This window comes from Carex rostrata, chromosome 23 (assembly GCF_964058835.1).
Source record: "Carex rostrata chromosome 23, lpCarRost1.2, whole genome shotgun sequence".
In the NCBI taxonomy this organism is placed as follows: domain Eukaryota; kingdom Viridiplantae; phylum Streptophyta; class Magnoliopsida; order Poales; family Cyperaceae; genus Carex; species Carex rostrata.
The window spans coordinates 8,299,459-8,314,130 of record NC_135940.1 but is presented as its reverse complement, the minus strand read 5'-3'; the positions used below and the strand labels follow the sequence as shown (position 1 = coordinate 8,314,130).

General features: G+C 33.4%; 1 protein-coding gene across 1 annotated transcript; it reads left to right on the top strand.

Annotated features, from left to right (window-relative positions):
* Positions 1-2,186: 2,186 nt before the first annotated feature.
* On the top strand, positions 2,187-13,898 carry AUG3 (HAUS augmin-like complex subunit). The gene is made up of 19 exons (XM_078324712.1): positions 2,187-2,470; positions 3,293-3,329; positions 3,598-3,701; positions 4,038-4,233; positions 4,603-4,669; positions 5,613-5,716; positions 5,963-6,047; positions 6,293-6,350; positions 7,186-7,317; positions 7,830-7,899; positions 8,465-8,522; positions 8,612-8,667; positions 9,121-9,273; positions 9,948-10,059; positions 11,395-11,536; positions 11,902-11,977; positions 12,081-12,176; positions 12,912-13,096; positions 13,754-13,898. Exons 1-18 carry the CDS (start codon positions 2,292-2,294, stop codon positions 13,053-13,055), a joined length of 1,869 nt encoding a protein of 622 aa, XP_078180838.1. The 5' UTR covers positions 2,187-2,291; the 3' UTR covers positions 13,056-13,096; positions 13,754-13,898.
* The last annotated feature ends 774 nt before the right edge of the window (positions 13,899-14,672 follow it).

Here is a 14,672-nt window from a genome sequence, read left to right as displayed (position 1 = left end):
CTACCGTTGAGTTTTGTCGAAAACTAAGTAGACCGGGTCCTGTAAACCCGTCCCACCGGACGGGTCCAATTGACCCGTCCCGGTTAATCCGTATTAGCCGTTAACTAACATCACGGAAGAAAAAAAAAAAAAAAAATTTCCCGGACGGGTTTAAGCATCCCGTCCCGAGTCTGTAAAAAAAAAAAAAAAAAAAAAAAAAAATCTGGACGGGATAAGTAAACCCGTCCAGAATTTGAAATATTATATTTATATTATATTATTATATTATATTATATTATATTATATTATATTATATTATATTATATTATTATATTATATTATATTATATTATATTATATTATTATATTATATTATTATATTATATTATATTATATTATATTATATTATTATATTATATTATATTATATTATATTATATTATATTATTATATTATATTATATTATATTATATTATATTATATTATATTATATTATATTATTATATTATATTATATTATATTATTATATTATATTATATTATATTATATTATTATATTATTATATTATATTATATTATATGATATTATATTATATTATATTATATTATATTATTATATTATATTATATTATTATATTATATTATATTATGATTTTATATATATTATATTTTTTTGTTTTTTATATTATATTATTATATTAATATACTTATATATATATATTATATTATGAATAGAACTAGTTTAGTTGTGCTTAAGTTCACCAAAGTGTTTGGTGAGCTTAACTCCAAAACTTATTAAATCGTTTTCAAATGACGAATCCAAACCGTTAGAACCTGCCTATCTTGCGAGTGATGCATCTACATGTGAAAATTTTAAACGTTCAAATTAATTTAGTATAAAGTCAAGCGGTAAGAAAACGTTCAAAAAATAAATGCACTAAAATTAATTTATTAATCTTTTAATCTTGACCGATTGACTTTATACTAAATTAATTCGAATGTTTAAAATCATAATATAATAATATAATATAATATAATATAATAATATAATATAATATAATATAATATAATAATATAATATAATATAATAATATAATATAATATAATATAATAATATAATATAATATAATATAATATAATATAATATAATAATATAATATAAATATAATATTTCAAATTCTGGACGGGTTTACTTATCCCGTTCAGATTTTTTTTTTTTTTTTTTTTTTTTTTTTTAAAGACTTGGGACGGGATGCTGAAACCTGTCCGGAATTTTTTTGTTTTTTTTTTTTTTTTTTTTTTACAGACTCGGGACGGGATGCTTAAACCCGTCCGGGAAATTTTTTTTTTTTTTTTTTTCCGTGATGTTAGTTAACGGTTAATACGGATTAACCGGGACGGGTCAATTGGACCCGTCCGGTGGGACGGGTTTACAGGACCCGGTCTACTTAGTTTTCGACAAAACTCAACAGTGGTGTTCTTTTTAAATATTTTATTTATTTTATTTCTATTAATAAAAAATTCGGGGAGATTTGATCGAGCTCATTATCCGGATCCCCTGCATTACCTTAAATAAATGCACTAACCAATCAAAATTTGGATCAATTCAGCATTTTCAGCCCCAAGTCTGTAATGCAAGAGATTACTGCTGTAATGTTTGAAGTACTTCAAAATTTATTTAGCTCGAAGCATTTTTTTCAAAATAATGAACCAAATTTTATGAATAAATACGAACACCTATTTTTTTATGCAGCCAGGATTATAAATTTGTTACTGAGACCAGGCAAAATTTGAACCTGAGTACCTGACAATCCCAGCTACAATATCAACGCTGAGATTTGAAAAAGTGAAACCTCAAACGGTTTGGTAAAAAAAAAAAAAAAATCCAAATAAAAATTGTGAGGAAAACACCTGAGAATCGAAATAACTGAAATCTTTATCCATCCAAGTTTGATTTGACTCGATCCTAATCTGGCTCGTCCTGCTCTTTTCGGATACATAATGAACCGGTTTAATATTTTTTTTCGAAATTGTAAAACTTAATTTAGTGAAGATAAAATTTCATCAGGCCTTCAGAATTCATATAATTTAAGGAAACTCAAAATTTAAGGCTCCGTGCATTCGCTCGGACCGGAATTACTCGGATTCTGATCGGACGGTCCGGATCCAAACTCAAAATTGAGTTACATCAGAGGATACAACAGCAACTGAGCAACATCATCAGTGGAAGTCCCCAACTCTGCACCAAACTAAACTAAGCTCTTTCAAAAAAGAGAACGAAGAACCCCCGACGCCGTACATCGACAGAGGGTGAAATGAGCGGCGCTAGATTGTGCGCACTCTTGGAGGAACTAGGATTGGATGGTCAGGATTCGTCGTTAGATCCGGACAGCTTCGAGTGGCCGTTCCAGTACGAGGAGGCGCGGCCTCTACTGGACTGGATCTGCTCCAGTCTCCGCCCCTCTAATGTCCTCTCCGTTTCCGAGCTTTCTCAGTACGCCTCCAGTTTCATCTGTTCTATTTTCTATTATTTCATTTTCTTTATTGTACAAATTTGGGGGGAAGTTCGAGTGGTTGGTCTCTACATTGCTTCAATTTTTCTCAGAAAACAAATTGGATTCCTGGTAATGTTTGTATTAAATGCTGCAATTCTTGTTGTGTGCTTTAATTTCTAAGACACCTCAGTACGTATACCGATTTTCTTTTAAATCGTAATCCTATAATTTTGCTAGATATTTCGAATTAAAAGCTTGAAATGTCGTACATATTCTACCAAATGCCACGATGTTCTCGTATTGTCCTCTCAATTTCGTCACCACGTTTTTTTTTTTTTCTTGTTTTTTTTTTTTTTGCCATTTTGCAGTATAGAGAATGGGTCCTAATTTTGTGAATTTATAGAAGGTTTTTTAATAGAAAACTGGAACCTTTAGAAATTCTCATAATTGCTGCAATTCTTTTGCCCTCTTAATTCAAGCTTTTTCTGTATGTATGGATTTATAGTTGGTCTCAAAGCCCCCTAGAACTTTGTTCCCAATTCATGTGGTCAACTATATTTTTTTAACTAATTATAATTTTTTGCCCTTTCTGCATTATCTACTACGGAAATTTTTTGATGGCGGGTTTTTGAACTTGTTATATTATACAAGAGCAGAGTTTAAAATATTGGTACATCTTCTGATAGACACTTAGAGAGTAATAACTTATTGCATTTTTTTTAAGCTGATGAAACCTCTTTTATTTTGTGATTTATCCAAATTAGAGGGTCCATGTTGTTATTTCCTAAGGCTGACAGATACTTTGATGTTTTCCTTTTCAGATATGAACGTTTTGTGCAAGAAGGAAAGCTATTAGAGGTACAAAACAACCGTAAAATTCTATCTTACCGGATACTTTTTTAGTATGTATTTAGAATCTTCAGAACTTACAGTTTTACCAAATGCTGGTACTGTACCGGTGAGGTCCCATACCAATATTTTCAAAAACAGTAAGGTTGTGAGACAGCTACTTTTCTAGTTTGACCCAGCCTGTCCCCTATTATCAAATTATACCAGATTATTGGTAAATTGGTATACACCTGTACTATGAAATAAATATACAGCTGAAGGTTATTTTGTTTTGCAGGGGGAGGATTTGGATTCTGCTTTTTACAGCATTTCGGCCTTCACTACTAATCGGGATAACCAAGAAGCGGTATTTGGTACTGAAGAAAAACTAAGTGACATTATGTACTCTCTCTCTCTCTCTCTCTGAAGGTGTAAAGTAATAAATCTATGGGATTACAATAATCAACGAAAGCATTTATTTTAATTTTCTGGAGAATGTATTTTTTGTTTTCTAAAAGGTTTTATATATCAGAATTCCCGTAAAAATAGAAAATGATATAAATAATAGTACATTTTCCCAAAAGTATGCAAGCAGAATAAATACCTTCTTACAATAATTTATTTACCGTGACAAAACTGGGGGCCAAACCCTTCTAACGATAGTCTGCCTTATTGCTATGCTATTATTTGAAATTTTGGTTCCAATCTTAATTGGTTTGGTCTTGGTTTGCCATATAGAGAGTCAAAGAATGCATACAAGGAGGAGGCTTTGGAGTTGAAGAAACAAATCGAGCGACAGCAAGTACAGTTTGAGTTGCTTGCAAACCAAGCTTCTTCACTTATCCAGGGACGCAGGTCCCGTGTAGGTGCCACATCAGCTATCAATGGACAGCTCATTGTATTAGACGAGAAACTCTCTGCTAGCAATAGAGAGGTTTTATTTTTTTTATTGAATTATACTTTTTACGTCTTACTTTGTGGTTCAATTAATATTGGGTACATCAATTATACAATAAAATGCTATTGCCATTTACTAAAGTCTATGGATGATTGGTTTCCATCAAGTAGCATCGAGCGTCAAGCCTTATTTTGATTTCTGCTTAGTGTTCAAATAAAACCTAATTATGCAATTGAACTATAAAACAATCCAATAATAAGGAACCAAACAAAAAAATAGAAAAAGAGTGACTGTGTACTATGGATCAGTGGCCATTAGTAGATAATTGTAGGCCTGACTATCCACCATTGATGTTTGATATCTATTAATTCTAACTTGGGTTTATTTATTTGTTTTGTTTAATAGATGAATGAGGTTTTAGGGGAGATGGCTGCAACAGCACAAGAACTGGCTCACTACCACTCAGGAGATGGTGGGCCTTCTTCTTTTAACTTATTGAAAAATATGGGCAACCTTTTCAGTAATGAAAAATGAAACTGAAGAACAGAAGTTATTGAAGAGATATTCTACATTGTTGATATATTTTCTTTAGTGAGGCTATGGTACTATGCATAGCACACATTGGTCTGTACTTTGGATCAATATCTCCATTTTCAAAGTCCAAGCAATCGATCTGAACCATTCAACATGATCTCCATATGAAAATGTACTTGACTAAATTTTGTATTTTCAAGAATTATATTATTATACAGATAGGTCATAAATCACTACTTTTGAATGGTCTAGAATCTTTAGATCAAGTGATTTTCTGCCTATCTAAAAAAGTAGTATAATAATTCTAAAAAATATAAATTTTTTAACTACAAGTACGTCTTAATATGGAGATGTTGAATGGTTCTGGCCAATTGCTTGGACTTTGAAAATGAAGATATTGATCCATAGTACGGACCAATATGTGCTATGCATAGTACCATAGCCTCACTCTTTTCTTTATATATACAATGGCCCATTACCCTAGCATCCTTTGGATCCGTCTCCCTCAGGTACCGGACGGGTACAATGAGTAAGAACGGTCTGGATTAGGTCCCAACCGGGCCAAAAGAAATCCGGTGCCTATCGAAGATATAGGGGTCCATTTTGAGATTCGTGCCAGGTTAAAGAATGTTCCAGATTTACTCAATTGTACCCTCAGGTACCTGGGGGGATACAAATTCGACATCCTTTGCATGCCTTTTGTGGGAATTGACCTGCATCTCTCCATAGAGAGGCGAGGCTCCTCACCATCTGTGTTGGGCTTGCGGTTCTTTTCTACATTGTTGATAAAGCCCCTAGTTTGTTTATTGTGAAAATTTTCTGAAATTGACAAGTTTAACAATTGCTTTTGTGTTTTCTTGCCCTTCGTATATTTTGTGCAGAGGATGGCATTTACCTAGCTTACTCAGATTTCCACTCATTTGTGCTTGGAGATTTAGCTTGTACCAAGGAGCTAAACCACTGGTTTTCTAAGCAATTTGAAAAGGTTTTCTCTTTGTCACTCTCTTTTTTTGAAAACCTTGCAAAATGGTTCTTTCTCTATATAAAATGGAAACAAAACGAATGTAGTTCTGCAGTGAAAAAGTTTGATTGTTGAACCAAAGACTAGATTTAGATGGTATCACACTGTAGTTTTATTTTTCGTGGAAAATGTTGCAAACGAATATCTTATATTATTGTTCTTAAATAACTTTGACAATTTTCTTTCGATTCCATTTTGTTTGTTTAAAAGGGGCCATTTAGGCTAGTGGCGGAGGAGGGGAAGTCAAAGTGTTCATGGGTGAGCCTTGATGACATTACCAATTGCTTAAGAAGGGGTACAAGCTCTATCCTTTTTCATCTTGAACTTTTTAATTCAAATCTGATTTGCCTTTCAAATATGTGCTTTCCTTTTGAGTACCCTCCAAAACCTGAATAGAAAGCTGCACTCTGTTTCTAGAATAGAGCCTTCACTTTTGGTACCATTTTGTTCATTTATTATTCCAGCCTTTCCTCATCTTGCCGCTTCACTAGTAGTTGTTTTACTCAAATTATTTGTTAATTTTATTTCCTATTTTCATAGGGGACTCAGAGAAATCACATCACCACCGCATAGCTGAATTGCAGCGGCTTCGTTCTATGTACGGCTTCTCATGTCACCTTTTTTTTCTCTAATATTAAATGGCTCTTACAAATATTTTTTGTCCTTTTTAGTTAACACTGATCAATGTTTTAAGGAACAGAATACAAGTAAATGTCATGAATGTTTAGTAGGCATCATATTTTCCAGTTTTGATCCCCAAGTATTAAAGTTCCCAATTTTTTCACCAAGACCTCTTTTTTCCCCATTTACACAAATTTCTTTGAAGTTCTAGGAATTTTCTATTTTGGTCCTCAAGCTTATTAACAATTGCCATTTGGTCCTCAAGAATCTAGATTTTTATTTTGATCCAGAAATTTCTAAACTATTCGAGACAATTTCCAGACAATTACCAAATCAAGAAAATCATCCAAGTTTAAGAGCAAACTGGACAGTTTGCATGTGGTCCCTTACTGGGAAAAAGCTCAAGTCTTTTAAGAATCTAATGAAGATAGCACAAAAGTTTGGACCAAAATGGTAGTTCCTGAACTTTGAAACAATTTACATAATATAGGAAACAAGTGTTGGCAGGAAATTTCATGCTGAAATGAATGCTATTCCATCAACTTCTACCAAGGGAACATTGCAATAGGACCAAAGTGGTACCTGTTGCAAATTTTATTGGAAAAATGGGAACATTGATTTGTAAGAATAAGTCGAGAAAGGGGGAGTTGGGGATATGCTAAAGGGCCAATTTTTATGTACTCTCACAAATCCGAAGGAAAAATAATATTAATGAAAAAAAATAAACATGTAAAAATAAGTACATCTGAGTAAAATAACTAGGCTTGCAACTAGGATTTGATATAAAACATGTTTATGTTTAATCTTAACAGATTTGCTACAAGTGAAAGACAGTGGGTGGAGGCACAAGTAGAGAATGCAAAAGAACAAGCCATACTTTCTATGCTCAAGTCCCAAATTTCTTCTGACAAAGTTCATATTCATCCTGACAACAATTCTCTTCGGTATTATCTTTGCACTCTCTTTCTATGGAACTTTCATGTGCAATTCAAAGTGTTGACAGTGCGTGGTGTTTAAATAAATTTTGTAACTGCACTAGTAGTCATGAATCAGCATGACAAAACTTATTCTTTTGGGGCAATTTCCATGTATTCCTCTGCAATCAAAAGATGTATTCATATCTCTTGTAAGGATGAAAAGTTTGGTGTTTGGTTCAGTCAAGAGATTAAGAGAGTGTGCTGAGATGCGATTTACAAGTATTAGAGGAGCATAGGTGATATTTCTCATTTTGCAGGGATCTACATGTATTGGGTTTATGGCAATTGTGGAATCAGATCAATTTGTTTTAGGCCTTGATTAAGCTTTGAACCCTGATAAGGACCTTAGCTAAGCACTATAAGGAGCCTAGTGAAGACTAATTGAGTCTAGTGAAATTAAATGGAAAACCAACCAGAGCTCAGAAATGTTCCCATTGGTAAGATTATTATTTTTTACTTAATATTTTTTCGTTTCCCAGGAGAAAAAGCTCTGACCTAACAGCTGAGCTTGATAACCTTTCCCTTAAAGTGGAGAAATTTATATCTGAGGTACTTCATTTTTTTTGTTTGAAGTGCTTATATATTCAGTTGAACCCAATGCTTTTCTTTGATGGTTATATTTATGTTTTACTCTTAGTGTTGCATGATAAATGGAACTTCCATTTCTGCACTTACCAAAGTAGTCACCTATACCTACCAAAAAGAACAAATCATGGGTGTCTATTTAGAACTCAGGAGATCTCATCTTTGTTAAAAAGACCCCAAAATCTCAGCATATTATGGAGAAAGTAAGAACTAAGAAACATTGTTGAAAATGTTTTGGATGAAAAATTTATTCTAATGTCCGCATGGTTTATGCTGTTAGAAAAAGAATTACGTTTTATACTCCAAAGGGAAGTCATATTCCATGAATGCCCACTCCACCCTAGAAAAAATAACAAAAAAAGGAAGAAGAAAAAGAAGAAGTTAAGTACACATACAAGGAAAGACTAACATAAGCGACCAGTCTTGCCGTACTGTTGTATTATTGGTCTAAAATTGTCTAAATCATACGATGCCAAACTACATATCATAATCTTCACTTTGTTTATTATTCCCCTGATTTTTTTTTCAGATTATCCCACGACTATGCTCTGAGCTTGCTCAGCTGCAAGACACTTATATTCTACAAGGTGCAAATTGTGGTCATTTAGTCAAATTTACTAATACTGCTAGATCTGTTGATAAATTTGGCTAATTTGTCTCTTTTCTAATTTACCAGGAGATTATGATTTAAAGGTCATGCGGCAGGATCACTATATAAACCGACAAAAAATGGTATACTCACTTTTTTTTTTAATTTGCTTGCACTTTTTTTGTTTGTCCATTTCTGTTTTCATTTCTTTGCTTGTGTTTTGGTTGTAGTCGCGCGCGCGCGTGTGTGTGTGTACATATATAAATAATGGGCTATGGTGCATTGCAATTTGTATGCCCTCTTGTACATTCAACTGTGAACCACTGTATTCAAAGTCCAAAAATTCAATCTGAAGTGCTCAAAACATGTCCTCCATATTAAAATGTGCTTGGAGACCAAATTTTACATTTTTTGGAAATTATTTACTCTTTTTTAAGATGGGTACAAAATTGCTGTTTTTCAAAAAATTTGGAACATCACTTTTCAACTGGACCAAAACCCCAGCTAAATATTCTACATCCTATATTCCTTTATACAAATTTTAGTTTGCACTTCTTACATCACTTTGACCTGAGATACACTTTGATCTTGTACAGTTCATAAATCATCTGGTAAATCAGCTTGCCAGACACTGTTTTTTGAAAGTAGCTTGCCAGCTTGAGAGGAAGACTATTTCTGGTGCAAATTCTTTACTTAAAGTGATTGAATCTGAGTTGCAAGGATATCTATCCGCAACTAATGACCGACTGGTAAGGCAAATTTTCTTTTGCTAAATTAACTTTTATCTACTAATGAAAATTTCCTTAATTTACCATCTAAAGAAAGCTGGTCCGATATTTATCTATGTATCCTTTATAACCTTTTGTAATGTGAGGTTCAATTCTTTATAAATCGCTTTATAGATAGTTTTGCAATATGCACAATTCTGTATGTAGCACTGCAAAATGTTAAAATATTGTGTATAAGCCACGAACAAGGAATATGATGGATACTTGACAAAACATCAGAGATAGTATAGATTCCCTATATGAAATATCTCAGGTACATTAAATATTGTGTATAAGCCACAAACGAGGAATATCATGGATAGCGAACGAACAATTGGAGATAATATATAGATTCCCTTATATGAAATTATCTCAGGTACACTTTGGGTACCTGAATACTTCAAAGCAGAGGTGTTTGGAATTTTTGAACAAATAATGAGAGGCAGGCAGTAGATAATATTTACTATGTTTAGGTGGATACAAGATGTTCCAGTTCTTGTAGGAGTACACATTTATATTTTGATGTTTAGTAAGGTTACCTTTAAAAAAAACATAAATATTTTTCTTCAACTTTATGTTTGGGAGAGATCCATTTTGTCATTTTCTTTTGTAGAAGAGCAATTTTTCTAAAATTCATTTTTTGTATGGCAATATAGGGGCACTACCTCTCATTAATTCAAGCAGCATCTGAGGTGCAAGAACAAGGAGCTGTAGATGATCGAGACACATTTCTCCATGGTGTGAGAAACCTCCTAAACATTCACTCCAGTAAGTACATTTTTCCTTTTCAAATCAAGCCTGAAAGTTTTTGCTAATCAATAAGAGCCGTCTTAATTTTGTACTTTTGCTTCTGTTTTGTTTATATTGGGTCTACTTGGGTTCATTTCAACTTGTTTGGCTTCCAACTTGGTATCTGGTTTGGATGCAGGTCATTTCACTTGGTTAAACTCTTTGGTTTGGTTGGCTTAGGTTCTAAGAGGGTGTCCTTGAGTCAAAATTTATACAGCTCTGGGTACTAGGGTTTTAGAATATGGATCATCTGTACTCAGGTGTGAATTTTGTTGTCTATCCCGGTTTTTAAAAAGTTTGACAACAATATGCCTACTTAATTCTAAACTCATGCGTTCAGACAACTGAAAAATGCTTGAAAAAACTGAAAAATGCTGAAATGAAGTTTCTGTGTACCAAAATCCAATAATCTGAACACAGGGCAATGAATGCATGCGTTCAGTCAGCTGTTTCAGTTTTTTCGAAACGCACGAGTTCAGAATGACTTGTGAATGCATGCGTTCAGAAAGTAGGCATGGTGTTGTCAAACTTTTCAAAACAATGATATTATTGTTCAAGATTTTGAAAATCGGGATAGGCAAAAGAAAGTTTCCTTAGTTGTTTGGAACTCTGGTCTATTGGTGCAGGTTTCCATCAGCTTTGAGTTATCTGGTTTTTCATATTGGGTTGAATTTCAGGTGTTTTCAGGTTGCTTTCAGGTCATTTTTTTTTTTTCTGAAGATTTCAGTTTATGTCTGGTCCAGTCTGGGTAATTTCTAAGCTGTATGCTACTTGTTAGACTCAAAATATTTTTGCCTGTTACCTAGGCAAACTGGTAAATTAGTTAAGGACCTAATTTGTCCAAGAGGAGGGATCACTTGTCATTTTGACAATGGATTTTCTAATAAATGCAAATAAATTGAAAATTGGCAAGTAAATTTATAGGTATGTTATTGGACATATATAGCTTAACAATCAAATTTCATGCAGTTTAAGTATTGTTTGATGATGCAGCAAAGACCTTTAATTTTGGACCGTTTAAATTTCTAGTCAAATGATGTGCGGTGAAACATAGACCTCTCATCATATTTTACAAACATGGTGTGTAAATCATGCCTATAATGTTGGATTTCAAATTTGAGCCTTATTTTTAAGATTGTCAAGATTTTCAAAATAAATAATTGTCAAATGAAATCATTGTGCAATACCAGCATTCCTTGCAATCTGGTACTTAACAAATTGTATTTTCCCTTTTCAAGCTCGAGTCTCAAATTTACAAAAGTTGCCAGGTAAATATGATATTCCCTCACCACTTTTCATTTGATTCCTTGGTAGATGTGCAAGCGGCACTGCCATCATATGTGTCAGCACATGGAATGGTACAGCAGATTTCAACTCTTCGGTCCCACTTGACGTCTCTCCAGTTTGAACTGGAGAACACTCTCCCAGCTGATAGAAGAAGATGCATTAATGAACTGTGTGTTTTCTTTCCTTTTAGCTAATTTTCATTTAGTTTGTTTCTTTTCTTTGTACAGAAGTTATTTTTTAATTCCTCATGGATGGAATGTGTTTTTTTATTACATGAATTAAAACCCCAAGCAAAAAATGCATGGAATTTGAGAAGAGAAGAAAAGGGGAAAATCTTATTTGCTACATTGATTGAGGTCACACTGGTAAATCTTGGTAGACTGATTAGATTGTATGATACAAATATCTGGGAATGGGTAGAACGGTAAAAGATTAGGACCAATATTGGCACTGTACCATATGCATATACTGGTGCAGATCATGAGTCATACACCTCATTTTTAAATTCTCATGCCTTTTGGTTTATCCTTTTAGATGTACTATTATTCAAATGCTGGAGCAACTATTATTTGCATCTTCAACCACTGCTGAACCGATACTGACTCCGAGGGTAAATATAAACTTTTTTCCTTTTTCTTAATTGAATATTATAAGGAGAGTTGAGATCCAATGAATAAAATCGGAAATGCCCAGACTCATTTTTGTATTTTTAGGCTCTAATGAATGCTCTAGAGAACATGGAGAAGGTGAACTCTGAAGTCTCTGCTTTTGTTGAGGAAGTGACCAAGGCTCATAGTGAAAAGGCTGAGGTACTATTTTCTTTCTATTCATGCATATTTCTTGGCAATCCTTTACATGAGAACTAATTGCAAGCAGAGGTCTATGTGTGGATAAGTTTTCAACTATGGGGTTTCCTGGCAATGAAAATAGATGTAAGAACAAATTTTTGTCTCATTCACTCTCTTATATAGGGAACATACATCTCTATATTGTTAGTGGTTACTGTTGCACTGTTTTAATGACCTACTTGGGTTCCTCAACCATTTTTTATAAACATGAAGGCTCAAATAGACATCAAACTCTAGCCAACATTGATATTAATAGTTGTGTGTACTTTTATATCTAGAGGAGGGTTTAAATGGCTCATGTCTTTCATGCCTCATCGTGCCTCACATGTGCCTCACATCCTTTATCTCTGTTTTCAAAGTCAATTTGAAACGTTGAACATGATATTCATATTAAAATGTGCTCGGAGATCAAATTTTATGGTCTCCGAGCACATTTTAATATGAAGATACATGTTGAACGGTTCAGATGACTATTTGGACTTTGAAAACGGAGATAAGAGATGTGAGGCATGATATACACGAGGCATTTGTACCCCCCCCCCCCCCTCATTTTTATATCTATATAAAAAAATAAGTAATCTTGATACCAAACTGACTTGGTACTGAACCATTTCAGTGGGCCTGGTATTATATCGTACCCCTTGGTGTTATTGTATCATGGATCTATCTAACAAATTAAAAAACAAAATGGCGTAGATCGTGAAGCACAATCAGGTGGAGGTGGGGCGTGAAAGGCAGGTTTTTGTGGACTTCTTTTGTAATCCCGACCGGTTAAGAAGGCAAGTTCAGGAGTTAACTCAACGTGCACGCGCTCTTCAAGCTCCTCACCAACTCAGTTAACCCTAGTTAACTTTTCAGACTCTTGTTTTCTGCTCCTATAGGTATAAAACTCAACTATTAACTTGTTCTTTTTCCTTTTCTTGTCAAAAAAGTATGAAATGGCAGAAGGGCCCCTTTCTTTTTATTATTTGTAAAGAAATTGCTGATTTTGTTAAGAGAGTTAAAACTAAGATATTATTGTTGGTTATAGAACTTACCTTACCATAACTATTATTTAAAAATGTCTACACAAGGAAATTAGGCAAGGCTTGATATGGGTACTCTATTACCTTACCATAATGTTGTGAGGGATCTGACTCCACTGCTCTCCAAATAGGAGAGCAGGACCCTGTTATTCTAAATCGGACCGTTAAATTTTTTCATGCACGGATCTAAACACAGATGAACGGTTCGATTTTATTAACATTTTTTTTTTTTGTAAATAATGCAGAAAGAGTTGCTTTTCTGCATTTCATTAATTGTTTGGTCGTTTGCCTTAAGAGCCCTTTCTTTGCTTAAGCATTTATAAATTAAACCTGGTAACTTCAAAAAGTGGACTGAACAGAGTATTCTGCTGTACTGATAGGCGATAGGGCCCAATACTGGTACATGTTGGGTGAAAACTCACAGCTTGTTAGACATTTGTTAGTACGCTGTGAATACACGATCATTCTTCTCTTTATTTTTACTGATGAAAACTTATTTTTACAATTTTTCAGGGTTTCTTTCAGTAGATAGTTGACGATTGTGTATTATGTTGTTAAATGCCTTTCAATGGCTTAATTTACTTGTTGCTTTGTGTTGGTTTGGCTCCGCTTGTTTGTAATTTTATGTACATCTTATAATATAATGTCTTTTTCCATACTCTTTTTCTTTTACTATATTAAACAAGATGCAATTCATCATTGACAGACGGGGATGTAAAAAAGTCACATTGTGACCAGATACACATAGTACGGCACGTGGCCACACAAATCACGCATAATTAGGATTGTTAGATCTTAATCGAATAGTGAATTTCAATTAAACTTAAATTATGAAAAAAAAAATAGTTGCACATGATCAAATGTGACAATTGTGACCACTCATAACACGTGTGGTCATGGTGTGATTAAGATGCCGTGATAGTTTTTTTTAATTTGATTATGATATAACACATTTAAATTTGATTTAATTACGGCATAATAAGAATTTATATCCTATTGGAGGATCGTGTTAAATGTTGCACCATAAATTGTCTCTGTAATCTGTATACAAACAATGAATGAAATATAGGACTACGATAATTTTTCTCAAACGGAAACTATAACTTGCCATCTCAAGTACCGCCTTCTCAGTTCTCGCTACCTTGCTTGAAATGTCAAAACTTAGCAATAAAAAATGATACTTATACTCTGCGATGTTTGTGTCAGATGACCAAGTTTTGTTTGCAATTGAAATGCCAGACATCGACTCGTGCTATTAGGGCTGCACAAAAAGTTCGTAATTCGTGATTCGATTTGTGTTTGATTCGAAAAAAGTTCGCAATTAATTCGATTCGAAATTAGTTCGTTCTAAAACAAATCAAACTGAATATAATTTGTTCGAAATTGATTCGCGAATTATTTAGGTTCGAATCACAAATAATGCAACTAATGG